General features: G+C 39.6%; 1 protein-coding gene across 3 annotated transcripts in view; it reads right to left on the reverse strand.

Moving 5' to 3' along the window:
* Positions 1-1,726: 1,726 nt before the first annotated feature.
* Snx25 (sorting nexin 25) overlaps positions 1,727-21,006 on the reverse strand; it is a 117,033-nt gene continuing 97,753 nt past the window's right edge. Inside the window, exons 11-19 of one of the 3 annotated variants that reach the window (XM_045133509.1) lie at positions 20,203-20,334; positions 15,425-15,565; positions 14,290-14,403; positions 12,649-12,813; positions 10,856-10,973; positions 7,589-7,655; positions 4,027-4,208; positions 3,179-3,279; positions 1,727-2,323 (exon numbers count right to left, since the gene is read on the reverse strand). In XM_045133509.1, the coding sequence (XP_044989444.1) occupies positions 2,243-2,323; positions 3,179-3,279; positions 4,027-4,208; positions 7,589-7,655; positions 10,856-10,973; positions 12,649-12,813; positions 14,290-14,403; positions 15,425-15,565; positions 20,203-20,334 (1,101 nt within the window). In that variant the 3' untranslated portion in view covers positions 1,727-2,242. The remainder of the gene's footprint in view (positions 2,324-3,178; positions 3,280-4,026; positions 4,209-7,588; positions 7,656-10,855; positions 10,974-12,648; positions 12,814-14,289; positions 14,404-15,424; positions 15,566-20,202; positions 20,335-21,006) is intronic. The other 2 variants (XM_045133517.1, XM_045133521.1) reach the window with 2 other exon arrangements.

Raw genomic sequence — 21,006 nt, forward strand, 5'->3', positions numbered from 1 at the left:
TGAGGGTCTGAAACCACCTGAGTTTGACTGCCTAGAATCCACATAAAAAGCTGCACATGCCCATGCCCATATGTAAACAGTTTGTGAGGCTGGAGGCCACAGAATTCCTGTGGCTAACTGACTGATATGGCAGCTATGGGCTGAGGAGAAACTCTGTCAAGGAAGTGCATGGATGAGCAAGAGAAGGGTATCAAAAGTTCTACTGTACCTTCTGCATGTGCATGGAACCTGTATATCTCTACACACACGTATATACCACACCACATGTACTCCACACACACACACACACACACACACACACACACACACACACATTCTCACATATGCCAAAACAAAACAAACAAACAAAAAACCCCAACAGTTCTCAATCTGGGTTTGGTGGTGGCATGTCTATAATCCCAGCATTTGGGAGATCGGGATAGGAGAATCAGGACCTCACGGCAAGCCCCTGCAACATACTGAGTTCAAGGATAGTCTGGGTTTATATATAACACCCTGCTTAAAAACAAACAAACATAAAAATACTACAGGACTCAATTGGGTATGGTGGTATGCACCTGTAATACCAGCTACTTCGGAGCTGAGAAAGGAGGACCATAAACTCAGGGCCAGCCTGAGCAGTGAAGCAAGACCCTGTCTCAAAATACATTTAAAAAATGTAAAAGTGATGGTCAAGTAGGTTGGTAGCAAAATCCTTGCCTAGCATAAAGGCCCTGGGTTTCATATTCAGTACAGGAAAAGAAAGTAAAGCAAGTCTCAGGGGTGGGGTTGTAGCTCAAGGTTAGAGAACTCACCTCACTTATGAGGTCCTGGGTTTGATCCACAACAATGAAAAAATTAAAATTTAAAAATCAAGTCAAAACTTTCTTATGCATAATATAAATTTAACATACAGAGTTTAAATGATAGCATAAAATAGACATTTTCATTCCCTGCGTTATGAGTACTTTAGGCTTGGCAACTTCACATTATTTCTCTTCCCTGAATCTGTTTTAAATTGTCTTTTCAATATGCTTCTAAAGGACAATTTTTAAGCATCTAAATAGCCAACTTTATCTTATTTTTTGGAGTCTTGCATTATCTTTTTGCTTTGAAAGAAAGGGTCAAGGAGCTATAACTAGAATCTCAGTGATAAAATTTGGTGTACAAGGTTTGAATCATTCATTTTCAGAACTTGTTCCTCATCAAGAACTTGTCAATTATGAGCTATCAACATAACAGCCTATTCCATTTGAATACATTTAATATTTTTCTTTTACGGTCTGATTGGATTTTTACTGTTAATTTTGGTCTAAGTATTTCTGGGGATTAGAGAATGGATAGTGTTATCTTACCTCATAGGAAATAGATTCAGTGATTTATCACCACTCCCACTATCAATAACAAAATCTAGACTGTGCCCCTAACCTAATATCCTTGTAGTCCTCAAGACTTATATAACCAAGTCTTTTTCTATTTTGAAGTAACTTCTTTCCTTTTTCTGTTTCCCTATGATTTCTCCAAGGCTTAGCACATATCTCACTTCCCTAACTCCTCATTTCAAGCATTAACACCCATATATTTCACATATGCTGTGTCTGGACACAGCAAGTCTTACACATTCTTCCAGAAGCACATAGGTGGACAAAGGTTCTTATGAAAAAAGGCACTCACTAAATATTTGTATGGCCCAAAGTGTTCCAATTTCTCTGTCTGAGATAGAAGCATCTTTAATATCACTGAGTACTTGGATTTATTTTTATATTTTATTGCTCAAGTGCTTCAAACTATAGGAAATCTTTGGTAAAAATAAAAACAATAAAATTTTCACAACAACTTTACACAAAGCATTGCACAAAATGTTCTTCAATATACATGAAATAACAAAGGAATGTTCAGAATCCTCAGTGAGGAAATTAACTGTACAATATTCATAGTTCTTTTCAAAACAAAACTGTTTTTCATAAATATTTAAAATATTTTCTAATTTCTTAACACATATCAACATTTGTATTTCAATCAATTTGTTGAGCTTTAAAGTATCTATAGTGTTTAAATAAAAATCAATAAACAAGTCTATTTTTCTGTTGCCTAGTACAGCATCAAGTCCCCTCCCCCAAAATCTGCTTATTTCACATAAAACAAGAGGGAGGTAATGAAAATGGAAATTGATATAGTTCTGTCAGGCCCTCTGTGGAAAAGAGGGAAATGTTTCATGTCTATTGTTACACAGACATTTCTCTGGTGGTTGATTTGTGCAGTCTCAAACTTGACCAGCTTTGAGTTGATCTAAATGAGTTCTCAGCTCAGGGCATAGCTCAGTTAGCAGCATCTCCATCAGCACCTACACCAGGAAAGAAGAGAAAGAAGGGGTACATTTTATCCACAGGGGCTTACTCAAAAACATCTGTATCTGAGAGTTAAGTTTTAGTTCTGAGATGATTCTCAGTAAATAAGTGACCCTCAAAAGGAATTCAGGCTATATGAATTTAATTATTGCATTGGCTATGTCAAAGTATTAGGGACATTTAATATTGGTAGTTCTTTTTTGCCTCTGCTTCCAAGGTGATAGGATTATAGGAATGTGCCACCATGCCCAGCTAGTACTGGTCATTTTAATCAGAAAAATTGCTGGGACGGGGCTAAGGAGACGGTTCAGCTAGTAAAGTGCTTGCCATGCACGTGTGGGGAACTGAGTTTAGATCTTCAGCACCCACTTAAATGCTTCAAGTAGTGGCTCATGCCTGTAATACCAGCACTAGAGAGGCAAAGTGGGATCCTCAAGGCAGCAAGAACAGAATCAGTAAACTCTGAGTTCAAGTGAAAGACCCTGTCTCATCAAGGTGGAGAGCGACTGAGGAGGACATCCAGTATAAGCCTCTGGTCTCCACTCTCACACACAAGCATACACCTACATACATTACACATGCATACAGAACACAAATACATACACATACAAAAAATAAGTAGGAAGCAGTTTGCAAAAATAAGAAAACTAAGCAGCCATGCAGAAATGTTGAGTCAGAAGTCAATAGACAATAAAACTATTGCACTCACTGGGGTATTTGTACTCATCAAATAAAAGTAAGGAAAATGGAGTATCTGAGAGTATGCAGAATTAAATATCACCCCAAAAAGCAAATAGAAATATGAAATACAAAAAAACAGCCAATCATTTGGTAGACTTTAATTTACTCACATATAACAGATGCTTGTTGGCTCTTGTTTCTTGCAGGGCTTTGAATATTTTTATTATACCGTGGCGTGCATTTTGCTGCCCAACAAGGCTCTGAAGTGTATCTAAAATGAAAAAATAAAGATTTTGGCATTTGTTTTATTGCACTGTTAAGACTTGAACATGCTAGAGTGGTGCTTTAACACTGAGCACACCCTGAGCCCTGAAAAAACTATCAACAGCAACTTAGAACAGAAACTTAAAGATGCTGAGTCATGAGAATGTTCAGCTCTCTGAAATGTTTAAAAGGAAAATTTCATTTAGAATTTTTAACATAAAGCATTTATACAAGCTATAATTTCAGTGTGTTGCTACTACTAGTTTCAGCAATTAAAATGGATATTTAAACATATTTCTAAAATTATATAGTACACTTCAGTCTAATATTAAAACACAACATTTATTTAATTTGCTCTAAAACACTTCTATAGAAAAGTTCTTATAAAGATTCCCAGAATAGCTTCTTAGCAAGTCACAAGAGGGAAAACCAATGTGATGTTTTTTAAATTTTTTTTAAATTAGAGAGACAGAGAAAGGGAGAGGAAGAGAATGGGTATGCCAGGGCCTCTAACCACTGCAAATAAACTCTAGATGCATGCGCCACCTCGTGCATCTGGCTTTATGTGGGTCCTGAGCAATCGAACCCTGGTCCTTAGGCTTTACAGGCAAGCACCTTAACCAGTGGGCTGTCTCTCCAGTCCTGTGATGTTTTTTAATTGTAAATAATGCTTCTTGAGAGATACCAATGCAAATATTTTAGCAGGGCTCCCTCTCCTTTTCTCTTTGCCTCAGGCTAAGAACACAGGCCTCACCTGGAATGTTTTCAAGTAGTTTTTGCTGTGCTCTCTGTTTCGTCTCCTGACTCTGCACTTCACTTCTTATTTTAGTTGGTGGTGCCAATTTCCCATTTGGCCAAAAAGCATCCCGGAAAACACTGATGTAATAAACCAACATTTGCTCGCTGAACATCCAGTTCACTGTGTCCCGGATTTGTCTTTTAAGAGAAAAAAATATTGCTTGAAGTTTTTCAAAAATTTATTCTCCATTCTCAAAAGGTATTCATCAATGGGTAGGTTAACATGCAGCCTGTTTGATGAATAAACTGTGAAATGGATTTTGAAACTCTGGCTATGAAGTTATTTTGATTTTGGTTCTAATACTGGATGACCTACTCTTTCCTGGGAGTCCCATTTTCACTGGCACCATCTTCTCCAAATGTTATGATCTTACAGACAACAGCTGAGAATTGCTCCAAGTGTGCAACTCCACTCACACAATCACTTCTTCATGAAGCACAATGAACTGGAAGCACAAGCCTACCTTCAGAAACTAATGGAAGTGGTCTGGAAAACTCCCCGAGCCCGACATCCTGGAGGAGCACCAAGCTTGTTCACTGACTGTCTTTTATTGTGACTGCGGCAGATAACAATTGGCAAGCTACTCTGACCCAGAGGAAGCATCTCATATGCTCAGAGGCAAGGACAAAGGTCCTCCCTTTCACAACTGCAATACTACCTAGTCAATTTTGAATGTCCATGGAAATACAATTGGGTTGGGCAGACATTGATTTGTACATTTATGCATAAATGGATTTTCTCTAGTTAGCCAGGTCTTCCACACAATCCTATTAGTCAAATTTTAACCAGCTCTGCTTTCACAAGGCCACCTTCAAAGTAGTTGCTAGTCTGCAGAGCAGCTAAAGGGGCTCTTACACGAGTGCGCCAGGAACTCCTGATAAAAAAGGGGCCTTACACTAGTGACAGGAACTCCTGGCGCTTCAAAGTAACACCAGACATCAAAACACACTTAGAATCTGATCGACAAGATTTATAAAGGACACGAGGGTTTCAGAAACTCTCTGAAGTACAAGTTACAAGCCTAGTTCTTTGTTCACAGTTATCAGTCACTATTGAATGAATGTTTAAACTCTAAAAGTCAAAGTATAACTCTACAACTGAAAATTTCCTAAGATATTTCGTACTGCTAAGAATGGTGCAATTCAAGTCTATACCAAATGAAATAATTTCGTTGATTTAAGGGGACTTTTGCTGGTACTTGGTGACCTGCCTGCCTACCTTAACAAAAATCCCTATCATGCCAACATCATTTGTTTTTTCTGTAGTCATGCTGTGAGTTAATCACTGGTACTCAAGAAGAAAAGCAATAAAATTTCAAGTTATGAAAAAAATTAGGTATTTCTTACCAAAGATCATCACCTAAGAATTTCCCATTATTGAAAAGCTTTTGAAGCAAGTCTACTATGAGAAATTATGGTTGCTATAAGACATGAGGCCTACATAGCAGTGTTGCCTAATTTTAGGATGTGTCACCATCTGCTCCAGGCAAAAAAAGCAAATACCACTGACATAAACAGCCTGAAGCTTTTGTACAAGAAGCCTCTCTTCCATCCCCAAGACAATACCCCCTGACATATTCATCACTCACAGACCACACAGTGCACAGCTTATAAGCAGGAGCCAGTGTCACAAGAGGAACAGGAAAGTAACATGACTTGCCAAATCTGACAAGGAAAATAAATGAGTAGGTCTAGTCTCAAGTACTAAGGAAAAAAGGGCATTTTGAAAAGTTCTTTATTTAAAGCCTGTTAATACTAAAGAGGCTAACCTAAGACAGAAACAATACAATAAGCAGGCTCTTTCTCAGGTTAAAACAAATCCTATGACACTAAGAAAGTCTCTGACGGATAACTACAGCTATTTTTGGTTGTTCTGTTTTTGGTTTTTCAAGGTAGGGTGTCATGCCAGCCCAGGCTGACCTGGAATTTACTATGTAATCTCAGGGTGGCCTCAAACTCACAGCAATCCTCCTACCTCTGCCTCCTGAGTTCTGGGATTAAAGACATGTGCCACCACGCCTGGCCTTAGAACTTTTTTTTAAAACTTAGAAACAAAATAGGAAAAAACCTGTTATGACCACAGGAAAATTCTAGTTATAAATCAATACAAAATAAGTTCTATAATATTTTTTAAGTTATTATTTTTTTAAATTTTCATTTATTTGTTTATTTGAGAGCGACAGACACAGAGAGAAAGACAGATAGAGGGAGAGAGAGAGAATGGGCGCGCCAGGGCTTCAAGCCTCTGCAAACGAACTCCAGACGCGTGCGCCCCCTTGTGCATCTGGCTAACGTGGGACCTGGGGAACCGAGCCTTGAACCGGGGTCCTTAGGCTTCACAGGCAAGCGCTTAACCGCTAAGCCATCTCTCCAGCCCAAGTTCTATAATATTTTTTAAACATAAGCTTTATGTAATAAAATTAATCATATTAATGGTTTACCAAACCTTTTACTTGAAAAAAAAATCTAACTGCTTAATCTTGAAACTTATTTTAAAATATCAAAAACTGTTCCTTTTTCTTTATTTCTAGACAGTCACTTAGATTTCTATTCTACAGGAAGGTGTAATGCTTATTTCTTAAAGATACTCATTAGGACATAGTTACTATTTAAAAGAATTTGACAAAGGCAATTGCAAACTCAAGCCACTGAGGCAATCTAGGACATGGTGGGGTGAGTAGGCTCTGGCCAGGAGGCCAGGCTGGGTCTCATGACCAGTATAATAACCACAGATAAATCATGTTATTTCACTGATTCTGTCTCCTTGCTGATAAAATGAAGACTTAGACAAAGCTCTAAGACCCTTGGTTTAGGATCGACTCTGCCTAAATTATTCAACTAACTTCTACTGACATTATGCTCTCAGTTATAAAAAAATTGCCAATAAAAAAAGTAATATTAACTGAGTACAAATTCTCAGTAACAGACCCAGGGCTTCATGCATGAGCAGCCAAAATATGGACCTTAAAAACAAAACAAAACATAAAAATGCTTTGTGAAAGATTCTATGTACAGATACCTTCATATAAATAGATAATGTAATATAGTTTAGAATTTATAAAACATTTATAGTAGTGCTACATGATAGACACAGCCCTCCACCATAGACGCCTAGAAAGTAACAAGAAAGAGTAACATTTAATGCTACCTTAAATCTGAAACAGTCAATATATGTTTTCCCTTTCCCACTATGTAAAGACTTGCCATCTGATAGTCAACCTTTTCATGGTTGCCTGATCCCAATATGTGACATGAAAACAATACCCAAGGTATGCTAGTCTTCATGATTAAAAGGGAACTTTACAGACACCACCTTCTCACCCTGCCAGCCAGAAGGCTGGAGCTAGCTCAAGCTTTTGCCATCTAATTGCTATACATATTGTAAAGAGAAATCCAATTTGAGAATCTTAGCAGAAGCCATGTACTAGGAAGACACTTTCAGCTACATCCTTTGCTACTTTAGGGAAATTCAGGCGAAGAGTAAGTTGTGGAGTCACAGATAACTGTGTATAACTTACTTGTTGATGGTTCTTCCAAAAGTGACCTGAACAAGAGCAATTAATGTTCTTCTCACCCATTTGAACACTAAAATAGAAATCAGAGGAAAGCTTTTATTAAAGATACCACAATTACCCCATTTTCATAGATGGACAAAGCATACAGTTTTACCACTTAATTCAATCTGATTCTTACCATCAATCAAAGACTATACTTTCTACACAATTGGGGTCTAGGCTAACAAACTCCTACTCAGGAAAGATCCTCTAAGTAAGTTTTAGTTTTTCAGTAAAGCAACTGGTGAGAGGAAACCTAAGACGACTTTTTTTTTTTTCAGCTTTCAATACCCAAGAAAGCTGAGCTACAAAAATAATACTTCACTTCCTATGTCCCCAGGCCACAGACAACATGCCTGTTTCCTACTAGCAGACAGTTTAGTTCCAGTTTCACATTCCTGCCTGGTCTGCTGCACCCATTTTTTAAATATACAGTTCTGCGTGAGAAATATCTAAGCTTACATGTTTATAAACATTGTCAAATGTTAATGAAATGACAGATCTAACTGTTCCCTTTTGAATACTAGTTTGTTCAAAATCATGCACTTTTATATTTTGTGTGTTTTGGAAAACAAGGAGAATTGTGATTTCCAGTCTCTGGAGCCATCTATTCAACCAGCTTGGGCACACTTTACCTTGTTAGAGTGCCAAGTTTCTCATCTGGTAATAGACGAGACTATAATGGTCTTGCTTTCTCCTTCCTGTTGGTGCTTTTGTGTATGAAGGGTTCCATACATCTCAACTTTGATTATTAACACAGGGAGACACATCTTATAGGTGTGGAATATGAACATAAGCCAAAGAAAGCAGAAAACAAAGTTGTGGTGATGTTTTAATCCACAAACTAGAACACAAGCCAAACTTATCTTTTCACCCCTAACTCCTGACATGTGTGGCTACTGACATAGAAGGAAATGAGAAATTCAGACTTGGCTATACTGGAGCCAAACGGTTTAGCTGTCCTGTACCCAGCAAGAAAAGCTAAATGGGACATTTCACAAAGACCTTTTCCCAGGGGCACCACAAAAGGTCAACAATTACACAGGCCTGGTGACCAGACTATATCATTCTAATGTCACTCCTAATTTTTGAATGAATCAAAACGTTGAGCTAAAACAGCAATAATCCTCCAAGTACAAAGTACAAGTACAAGTCACACCTTGGGTTCCTTAAAATGCCTGTAGCTTCTTGATGAAATTTGGTGGAATTCTACCAAATATGGCATCTAGGCTGGAAGGAGTGTTACTGTTTGTGGTGATAACTTCTTTGGCCTCTCTAGGGCAGGAAGAGGGTGCTCATAGCCAGAGGATCTAGGACAAATGCAACTCTAAGAAGATGTGGGAGGCAGGAAAACAAACATGTGTGCTATATTATGGGTCCTTTAATACTACTGAATTAGAACAGGAACCCAACCTGATTTTGCTACAAATTATCTCCCATTGTTTATATTCTCTTACTCCACTATTCTTAATATTCCCCAAGCCCAACTCCTTTCAGTCTCATCTGTTCAAAACACAGAAGCAGCTGCAGCAGCTAGAAGGGTTTTGCTGATGGCAAATATATCACATCTCATTATAAAGGCTATTCTATTTATTCCCCTCTGAAATGTCATAGCAAAACCAAACACCCTTCTAAGCCAGCGTTCCATGAAGGATGTACATGCTGCAAAGCCAGGATTTTGAGTTCTACTGAGGTTGTGACTGCCTCTAACACATCTTTAATTTCTTAGTCTATGGAAAACACACCAATGACAATGGACAAAACAGCAGACCCACAGCCTTATTATCTCTGTGGGAAATGGGGAGGTCTTGATTTTGTGGGACAGATTTCAATGACGAAGAATGAGACTTTGAATAGAATACTCTTTTCTGTCTACTCTGAATTAGGTTGAATAACAGTATATATTTTAAAGCATCTGAGAAATGGCAAGGCTACAGATGTGTTGAAAATTTATAATATTTGGATGATATTCCATCATATGGATATTTCTTAAATAATGTAACTAGCCTCTACTTCTAAAGCTTATCTTATTGAAACTATGCTAAAATAAACCTCCATACATGTAAGTATATGCCTTCAATGTAGGATTTAAGTGATAGTAAAGGAAATTACATATTTTCTTAGCTTTGTCTTAGGAGAAACAGTTCATGTGCATAGGTTCTATGCAAGTACTACTAAACTGTTTTCTTTTGTGTGTGTGCAGATACATATGCCCAGTGTGTACATATGTGCAGCCAGACAAGAATGCTGGGTGTTTTCTATCACTCTTCTGCACTGTTTTCTTGAGAAGGTGTCTCTCACTGAGCTTGGGGCTGCCATTTTTGCAGTTGGACTAGCTTACCAGCGAGTCCCAGCAATTCTGTCTCCATCTTCCCTCAGCAGTGGAGTTACAGGCATGCATTGTAATGTCCAGCTCTTTAAATGGGTACTGGGGATTGAATTCAGGCCCTTAAGCTTGCACACAGCAAGTGCTCTTACCTATTGAGCTATCTCCCAAACCTCAGTTCTTCTGATTTTTTGTGTTGAGGAGCTGTGAAGGAATATGCAGAAGGCACTACATGCTGGGAAGGACTCAGGACTAAGCCATGTACTCTAGTGTAATCTGCTCTGGGGATAGGCACTTGTGCAGCTCTTAGGCAAATGGTACTGTGATTTTCATTCTGCTCATTTCTTCAAAGTACATATCTTCCTAGAATTGCTCAGGCAGGATTTCTCAACCTCACCTCTGTCACTGTGGACAGGTGAATGCTCATGTTCTCGTGGGGCCTTCCTATGTGGTGTGAGATGCTGAGAGTATCCTTACCCTCCTTATTAGATGACAGCAATACTTCCCAATCAAAACCAAAAACATCTCCAGGGATCTCCAAATACCACTCCTCCCTCCACTGAGAAGCACAGATCTAGGGGAAGGTTGAAAACAGACCTGAAGCATATCCACTTCCCTACCCATCACACAATTCTAGCATCAAAACTGCACCTTTGACAAGAAGCTGCTCCATGTGCTATGTGAAATGATCTTTTAAATTCTGGTGATGAGACAAAGAAGCTATGCTAAATCACACAAAAAGAAAAGCAAAGCATTCTCTCCAAAGTATCTAGCTGGCCCTTTGAAATACTTGAATGAGTGGATAAAAGAACATGAATATGTCAGGTGCATTTCAGAAATAAAGAAACTTTAAATGAGCCCCACTTGACTAGCAAATGTAACTATATAATAACAAAGAAGCTTACTTCCTCTAAGTTCAAAAATTTCCCCAATCAACATGAAACATGGTTCAGCCAAGGCGTCTTTCTTCCCATCCACATCATCACCGTAATCTGACAGGTCACTGTCTTCCTCTATCTCCTCCTGGGGGTAGAGCAAAGCCACAGGAAGCAGGTCACTCACCCAAGAAAACCTTACAGTTCATCTCCTTGAAGTATAAATTCCAAGCTATTTGCTTATACTTTAGATTATGTAATACCTCAACTTTTATACGGAAATCTTCCTTTTCAACATGGAGTATAAAATGCTCTTTATTAACAAGGGAAAAAAACCTTGATTCTAAAGCGATATTCACAGTTTAAAGTAGGCTAATTACACACAAAAAACCACCATATTAGTGATCAGTGAATTAATAGTTTAAAAAGTATATGGTAGTTTTTCTATTTTAAAGAAAGACTTTTAACTTAAATGATTTTGAAGTTAGTTTTCACACAGGTACATTTTAAGTAAATGATTTATTTATAAAACATTATTTTAAACTTTGACTTCTGCTTCCTTCCCCGATTTACATGTTAGCATATTCTGATTCTGCCCTTTTGAATGCTAGGCCCCAAGCACACAGTCATGCAATATGGATCCAGACTTGTAATGGCTGACAGTGTCTGGACAGACAGATGGACGGATGTGCGCGTGTGCACCCACCTACTTGTTTTTACAAGGCAGGATGAAGCGCTGTCACAAAGCCCTCCGATAGCATTAGAAGGGCATCCAAGGACCTTTGCCTTAAGGTCTGCACAGAAGTAAAAGTTGAGGATACAGACCAAACACTGGGCTAAGGAGAGGAATTTGGGTGGACAGCAGATGAGCAGAGTCAAGGGCTGAGATGTCATAAAAGTGATGTGAAATAATTCAAACACATTGGAGACAGTGAACACTGAGAAGGAGCTACCAGCCCTTGTCTTTTGAGAACCATTTCATAGTGACATAGTCGTCTGTGTATCCAAAGGGTTAGGACATAACAGGGGAAATGGATGTCAGCTAGCCAGGTCTAAAGAGACATTGAAGAGCAGTGGCAGGGGAGCTCAGGCACAGACCTCTTCTCAAGGCTCAGAATACAGTAAAAAGAGGCAGGCTCCTTTTCATGGCCACTCCTCTGCACAAACTCACCAAGTCGATTGTGGTGAAGAGACTATGCCACTATCAGAGGACTGAGAACTCAAATTGGAAGCTGGCCTCCTATAATTTCCTGGAGAGCCACAGAAGGGGCCTCAATATCCTACATACAAGTTAAGCATCACATGAGATCAACAACGTCCACAGTCTCTCTCCAGCAGTTCCTTTGCTTCACACACTGCTGCCTGGCATATCTTGCTTCAAAATATTCTATGGTTTTCCATTTCCTGAGAATGAAGCTTCAGGGCCCTAACCTGGCATGAATTTACCTTATTTCCCACTAAAGCACTACAGAAACCCACCCATCTAGTGCAAAGACTGACATCTCACAGATATATACTCCTGGGGAATCTTCAGTTACAGCTCAACTTCTCAGAAGGTCTCCAGTTCACTCCCCATTCCTGGGGACTGATTCCAACAGCACTTCCCATTCATAGCCCCACTATCTTCCCTGTCATTCATCTTTTTATTTCTGTAGTGTAACTCTTGCAAGTGACTGTGACAGAAATAATAACTGAAAATACATGTTTTTGTCATTCCTATTAGTAGCAACTTTTCAATAAGTATCTGTGACTTCAGACAGCTTTTACAAAAATACCTCTCCTTAAATAAATCACAGAAGTGGGGTGGTCTTTGTGCAGCTCACCTCCTGATGGGAGAAGAAGTCACGAGGAAGTTTTTCTAAAAATGATGACAATGAAAAAGAGTTTTTTTTCCCCTGCACATCAATAACCTTGAGGTAGTCAGGAGAAGGGCTCAAAAAGGCATAAAGGGCTTCGCTCTGACACAGTCTTTCATCTGAAAGTAGATTCTGAGAAGAAAGGCATTGATCAGTCCCAATAGTCAACTCTGTGTTGTTGAAAGCTACTGCAGACAAGGTAGACAAAATAAAATTGACTATGCTGGGCTGGGGAGATAGCTCAGTGGTTATGGGCACTTTCTCACAGAGTCTGATGGCCCAGGTTCAATTCTCTAGTACCCATGTAGGGCCACATGCACTAAGGTGCATGCAACTGGAGTGTGCAGTGGCAACAGGCCCAAGCATGTGCATTCCCACTTCCCCCTTGAAAATAAATAAGTAAAATTATATATTTTAAATTGACTATGTTACAAATTTACTTTTACCACAATTCTATACTGAGAAAATGACTTCCTGGGCTGGAGAGATGGCTTAGTGGTTAAGTGCTTGCCAGTGAAGGCTAAGGACCCTGGTTTGAGGCTCGATTCCCCAGGAACCATGTTAGCCAGATGTATAAGGGGGCACACGTGTCTAGAGTTTGTTTGCAGTGGCTGGAGGCCCTGGCATGCCCATTCTCTCCCTCTCTCTCTCTATCTGCTTCTTTCTCTCTCTGTCACTCTCAAATAAATAAAAATGAACAAAAAAAATAAAGAAAATGACTTCCTTATGTCCCAGAAATAAATTATGTAAGATTGATTTTATTTATCTTAATTGCAAATTAGGATAAGTAGTGGTGCCTTAATCACTTTGCCTGTGGGATAGACTCTGTAGATAACAGAACTTCTTCCACGTTTTGCTGCTGAATACCATAAAAATTTTTCTTTTTTTTTTTTGAGGTAGGGTCTCACTCTAGCCCAGGGTGACCTGGAATTCACTATATAGTCTCAGGTGACCTCGAACTCATGGTGATCCTCCTACCTCAGACTCCCAAGTGCTGGGATTAAAGGCATGTGCCACCACACCTGGCTAAAAAATTCTTATTTTTCAAAACAACTCATAAACCTCACAGCTAATGCCTCTGAAGGAACTCATTTAAATTTAAATTTTTGCAAATTATACATGGATCCCACAAATGACTCTATTATGGCTATGTCCAGGCATGTTGGCCATGACTTCCAGTGAACAGTTTGATTTTAGTGATCCATCACTTTTCAGGCAGTGCTTGTTTATATAATTACATAAACTGGTCACTAAACTGGGAATTTCCCAGAGTGGCACACATACTATCTGGCCTAGGAGAGAGGTGAGCACAGCACAAGCAAGTGCTGTGACAATACAGATTAACAATGTGATGACAAAATGTTTGTGTCAATTTTGTAAGATGTTAATGGAAACTATTTCTCATTGAAGAACTAGCTCCCTTGATCAGTATAATGAGCAGCAGTTATCTTCGGACTACAGTGACAGAAAGACAGCTGCATGGTCCTGATAACAAGTTGGGCATAGATGTAAAAACAAAAATCAAACTAGAATATACCTAGCATGATGACAGTTTACCTCCAGATAACTAACTTTCCCTCTAACATCCCAAACTTTTCATTTGCTTACCTTTAAAAACTTATTTAATTGAGTCTTTGACTTTTCCAAAAACTTGTGATCTATAGATTTGAAAGGCAGCTTGCTAAGAGAAGGCAACTGGACTTTTTTTAAAGAAGGGACACACTGTGGGTAGAAAAATTTAAATGTTATTGTTTTGGAACTACATTTTAATTTTTTGTTGTGTTTTGTTGAAGCAGGGTCTCACTCACAGCCCAGGCTGACCTGGAACTCGTAAGTGACCCTCCTACCTTAGCCTCCTAAGTACTGGGATTCAAGCTATGGGAAAACCAGTACAAAAAGATTGAGTGACGGGGCTGAAGAGATGGCTCAGCAGCTAAAGGCACTTGATTGAAAAGCCTGAAAGCCTATATTTGACCCCCAGTACTCACTTAAAGCCAGATGCAGAAAGTGATGCATGTGTCTGGAGTTCGTTTGCAGTGGCAGGAGGCTCTAGAGTGCCCATAATCACTCTGTCTCTGTCTACCTCTCTCTCAAATAATAAGAATTAAAAAAAAAAAAAAAAAAAAGACTTGAGTGGCCACGCATGGTGGCACACACCTTTAATCCCAGCACTTGGGAGGCATAGGTAGGAGGATTGGTGTGTGAGTTCAAGGTCAGACTACACAGTGAACTTCAGGTCAGCCTGAGTTAGAGTGAGACCCTACCTCTAAAAACCAAAAAGACCTGAGTGACAAACCTACATCACACAGCCAGTAAACCATAGAGGTGGGAAGCCAGGTCCAACACTGTGGCTCTGGAGACTATGCTTTCTCATCACTTCACTTTGTGTGTGTGTGTACATGCGTACTAAAGAAATCCAAGATATTCTATAACCCTCCTCATATTCTTGCAGCTCACAGTTGATTTCATGCTCCACTAAAGAACTCCAGAACCTCTGGCTCTAGACTTCTCTTCCATCTTTGGAGTTCTGTGATAATGTGTAAGCAAAAATCAGATAAGCACATGTCCTGAAAGGTTTACGACTAAGATAGATGGCTAGAATGATGAGTAATTTCCAAATGTCAGACTGAAAGGGCCACTGTGCCCATATTAACAGAAGAATTAGTTTCAAGAGTATGATATAGCTCTGATATCTCCTCCTGCTGTACTAATTCTAGAGTCTTGTGTTCACAAGTTTTCATACCTCGTTAAGTTTCCGGTGTAAATTCTGAAACTCACTGAGCCTTCTTGGGACAGTCCAGTTCTTAGTTTCAACCCCTCCAACTTCCTGTAGGCTTACCATCACAAAATAACAAGGCATTTGCTCTCCATTTTCTTCCGTGACCTTGAAAAGAATAAAAATCTATTTAAAAAGCAAAATCATGATTAGTATGTATGGTAGGTAAGAGGCTTCTCCCCAAATTTTCCTCTCCTTGCTATATCCTGCACAGTGTTTCAATAACCCTTAGGTTGTGAGTATGATGGGCTTAACATGGCAATTAGATCATATAATATGACAAGATAAACCTTAAAATGGATATTATCTGAGTGCATCTAATGTCATCATATGAGCCTATTAAAAGAAGAGTATTTTTTTTTTCTGTTTAGTAAAAGAAAAGTTAAGACAGAAAGATCAGACATCCCAGCAGGAAGCCTGCAAAGAAAGAGAAACCTCAGGTCTACAATCACAGGAACTGGATTGTACAGATTACCTGAAAATGGCCTGGCAGTAGGTTTTCTTTGTGGTGTTTTTTGTTTATTTGCTTTGTTTTTCCCCTAACAGTACAGCTAAAAACTCAGTTTGGGGCTAGAGAGATGGCTTAGCTATTAAGGCGCTTACCTGCAAAGCCTAAGGACCCAGGTTTGATTTCCCAATACCCATGTAAGCCAGAGGCACAAGGCAGTGCATGTGTCTTAAGTTCATTTGCAGTGGCTAAAGGCCCTGGTGGGCCCATTCTCTATCTCTCTCTCAAATAAATGATTTAAAATAAAAACAACACTCGGGCTAACATCTTGACTTTATCCCATGATGCAAAGAGTAGAGAGCACAGCCATACTGTGCTAAGTTTTGAGCTACAGAAGTGTGAACTGATAAGTATTATGTAATTACGTATTATGTAATATTAGTATTATGTCAAACCATGGAATTTGCTACATGGAAAAAAACCAAATACAATAAGCTAAACCTTGTGGCTGAGGGCCTCCCCAGTTTAATTTCAGGATTCAAAACAAAAAATAAATCATGACTTCTATTCTTAAAATTTTACGTTGAGAGATACAATTCGTTTACTGCCCAACTTCCATGATACACACACATAGCTACTAGAATACAGAATATGCCACTATTATTTTTAACCCCCAAATAAAAAACCCTCACCCAGAAAATGCCCCAATTTTGAGCATGAATTAGAATCATAAATTAGAGTAAAAAAGAAAAGAGGAGCAACACTTACTAAATACCCTGTTGTACTCTGAGAGGTAAGACTCTTCTTACCCCAGATGGGGCAATAGGGGCATGAATTAGCAACCAATTTTTCTAAGGTATGTGTGTCAGCCAGAATCAGAAGTCAGGAAACTCTGGCTTGAGGTTATTACATCTCTCATGCATTCTTCATATATTTGCTCTATAAGAATGCCATGTGATCATGGCATTAGGGTTGGCCCACGTTTCCATTTCCCTTACCCTTTTCAGTGGCCAAAGTACCACAGCAAATGCCAAAGTAACAACTGATTACTAGGGCAAAATGCCTTGAGGGGTTACACCCCTACCCTTCCTTCCTCCACATCTGCCTTCTTTTGAAAGTGGTATCTCTACCAGAATAAAGGCTCCTCCCACAGGCTTTCTCTACTACCTTTTGGCAATATGTACTGCTAAAGCCTATTGTGTTTTTAGGCTTCTACCCAAAAGATAATTCTATCCACAAATTGTCACTTATTCCATTTTCCACATCGTATTGTAAGGCTGAATACAGCTTTCTTTGTCACTGCTCCCCTCCCTCAGATGGTTCACTGTCATTTAGCTCAGCTTAATTCCTTGTTGGAGTGCCAACAAGAGTGCTTGGTAAACACTGATGCACTGCTCATGCTTTCAGGTGCATGTTGCACAGCATGCTTTGTTTTGCTCTTTTTCTAGAGGTGAACTTTAGGTTGTTTTAAGTCCCCCACCCCACGGTGGTGGTTTGATTCAGGTGTCCCCCATACACTTAGGTGTTCTGAATGCTAGGTTCCCAGCTGATGGAGATCTGGGAATTAATGCCTCCTGGAGAGGGTGTATTGTTGGAGGCAGGCTTATGGGTGTTATACCGTTTCCCCATTCCAGTGTTTGGCACTATCTCTTGTTCCTGTTGTGGATCTTATGTGGGCCAAGGTGTGAAGTCCATCCTCAGTTCACGCCATTGTTTTCCCCTGCCATCGTGGAGCTTCCCCTCAACTGTGTAAGTCGAAATAAACCTGTTTCCCAGAAGCTGCTCTTGCTTGGGTGATTTCTACCAGCAATGCGAACCTGATTGAAATAGTAAAGTGGTGCTGAGAGTGGGGTTGCTGCTAGATTCCTGACTGTGCAGCTTTGGCCTTTTGGAGCTGATTTTTCCAAGAGGAATGTGGAAGGATTTGAAACCTTGGCCTAAGAGATGCCCTGCAGTGCTGTAAGTACAGCTTGATAGACTATTTCTGGTCAGAGTTGGAAGACCTGAATGCAGTAAGAACTATGGACTATAAGGTTTGGCTTATGAGGGTGAGAAAGAGCTTTGCTTAGACTGGGCTAGTAGTTTGTGTGCGAAGCTTGCTGTTATGCCCATGTCCTGAGAAGTTGTGCGGGGTAGCTTTGCATAAAAACAGACTGGTGTGAGCAGTGGGATATAGTACAGGAAAAAAAAAAAAGTTTGGGTGAACTGCTGCCTGTTCTGCTGTAATTGAGAGATCACAACCTTTGAGATTGGGCCACCTGACCTGAACGGGGCAACAGGAAGAATGTAGACTCTTTTGAAGGGGACTGAGTGCTCAAGGAGAGACCTGTTCTTCAAAGTCTGCTTTATTCCCCCCTGGATTAACAAATTGGCACCCTACCTGGTACTATGGAGTATAAGAAATGCAGGAGAGAGTCATAGAGTTTGCAACATGGTCTTGTGTTTTGGAAATGGCCATGGGCAGTGTGAAGCAGGTTTTCTGGATGCCTGCATGGAAGACCCATGGGGCCATGAGGATGAACCATGGGTTGCCATAGAGACCCAGTGGAGATGCTTGGACCATGAGATGGCTGCCAAGGATAGCTGCCAGCCCCAGATGATGTTTTCCAGAACCGTGAGTAGACTAGCTAGAGGGGCGGAATTCGAATACCAGAGACTTATTGCTGGTTAGAATTATTGGGCTTGGAGATTTGTTGCTGGCTAGAGTTGAAGCTACAGAGTTTGATGTTTGCCTTGGTTGTTTGAAATCTTGTGCATCTTTTGCAGTGTGAATGTTTATTCTGTGCGATTATGGGTTTTTTTTTTTTGTTGTTGTTATTTTGGCTCAGTTAAAAGATCTCTGACTATGGGAATGTTTTAACATCATTGGAACTGATAAAAATTATGGGGACTTTAAAAATTGGATGAATGCACTGCATTTTAAATCATATATAGTTATCAGTTTATAGGGTCCAGAGGTGGAATGTGGTGGTTTGATTCAGGTGTGCCCCATTAACTTGTGTTCTGAATGCTAGGTTCCCAGCAGATGAGAATTTGGGAATTAATGCCTCATGGAGGCAGTGTATTGTTGGGGGTGGGCTTATTGGTATTATAGGCAATTTCCCCTTGCCAATGCTTGGCACACTCTCCTGTTCCTGTTGTCCACCTTATGTGGGCCAGGGGGTAATGTTCACCCTCTGCTCATGCTTTTGTTTCCTCCTGCCATCATGGAGCTTCCCCTCAAGCATGTAAGCCAAAATCTCTTTTTCTCACAAGCTGCCTTTTTTTTTTTTTTTTTTTTAGGTAGGGTCTGGAATTCACTATGCAGTCTCAGGGTACCCTCAAACTCATGGAACTCCTCCTACCTCTGCCTCCTGAGTGCTGGGATTAAAGGTGTGTACCACCACGCTCAGCTCCACAAGCTGTTCTTGGTTGGGTGATTTCTACCAGCAATGTGAACCTGACTGCAACAACCCCCTCACCCCCAATCTGTGCTAGGCATGTAGCCACTGAGGTGATGGCAGGGAGGAAAAAAGGTAAGTCACTTGAAACAATGACTTTTGAAAAAAGAATGTTAACACCTCCATCCTCAGATTCCTGCTATTTGTGTATATTATGGTGGCCACAACTCTGAAGAGTCAAACACAGATCCTTAGGTTTGAACATGGATCCTTAGGTTTTGCAAGGAAGTGCCTTAACTGCTAAGCCACCTCTCCATCCCGTTAAGTAATTTCTTATACGCACCTTCCCCCAAATGAAATTATTTTACAGACAAGTGAAAAAGTATAAAGTAAGGAAAAAAAGAAGTAATGGGGAAGAAAACGATTAAAATTCATTATAAATACATGTATGAAAATGTCATAATGAAATCTATTCCCTTATACAATTACTATACTTAACTATTATCCTATATGCCTCAAAGGTCAAACGAGCAATAGAAAGGATTTTATTATTAAACTTTTAGAGTTTCTGAGATATAAGTCAACATGATGGGACAAAGAGATAAATTTTAAATTTTCTTCTCAAAGTTTCTACTTCATTTCAACTATACACGAAAAAAATAATTAGTAATTCAACGAAATTAATTATTACCAAGTCAAAGTTACTTAATAAATTTCCAGGAGCAAAGACAACTTTGTCTGAGATGGGGTATGGTTAGATCAGCTCCATGCAGCCTGAACAGCCCAGTTATGGACATATCAGAGTGGAAATATACAGAAAAGGTAGTAGACACGTTTTTGATTCTCAGTCTTAGGTCTCTCAAACAGAATCTTGTCTTATAAAGAAAAAGTTGTGGGGGGAAAAGTAGCAAAGCTACCTCTGCACAAGTGATAGAAGCTTTCCACATGCCGAGGTTTTCACACCACCAGTCTGTTCTTGCCATGTGCAGCTGGAGGTCTGTGCATTCTTTCTCTATGAGAAGTATTTCCTCTTTCAACCTGGAAATGATCTGCCACAAGGAAAACATTCCAGAAGTTTTGAAAACACAATGCAACTCACCGAAGTAGCAGAATACAAAATCAACACATGAAAAGGAAAGAAAAAATAACTATTGAAAATATCATCAAGGGCTAGAGAGATGGCTTAGTGGTTAAGGCGCATGCCTGCTAAGACTATGGACCCAGGTTTGATTCTCCAGGTCCCACATAAGCCAGATGCACAAAGTGAGGCATGCATCTGGAGTTCGTTTGCAGTGGACAGAGGCCCTGGCATGCCCATTCTCTCTGTCTCTAATAATTACATAAATAAATAACCCAGGTTCAAATCTCCAGTATCCATGTAAAACCAGATGCACAAAGTGGCACATGTATCTGGAGTTCATTAGAAGTGGCTAGAGGCCCTGGTGTGCCCATTGTCTATCTAGCTATCAGTCTGTCTTGTCTGTCTATCCATCCATCCATCCCCAACACATGGGCTTAGGAAATAGCTAATAATAAGATGTTTACATTTTTAATTTCCCCAAATCCTGTTGGCATTTAGCAAAACCATTTTTTTTTTTTTGGCATAATTCTGTAAGGTTCTCTACTTTGTACTTGTGACAACTACAAGGAAAAAATGTCTGTCTAGAGAAAATTTAACTTCTTTTCCTAAAGATTCTGTGGGTCAGCCAGTACAAAGAACA

Source organism: Jaculus jaculus, chromosome 1, assembly GCF_020740685.1.
Source record: "Jaculus jaculus isolate mJacJac1 chromosome 1, mJacJac1.mat.Y.cur, whole genome shotgun sequence".
Classification (NCBI taxonomy): domain Eukaryota; kingdom Metazoa; phylum Chordata; class Mammalia; order Rodentia; family Dipodidae; genus Jaculus; species Jaculus jaculus.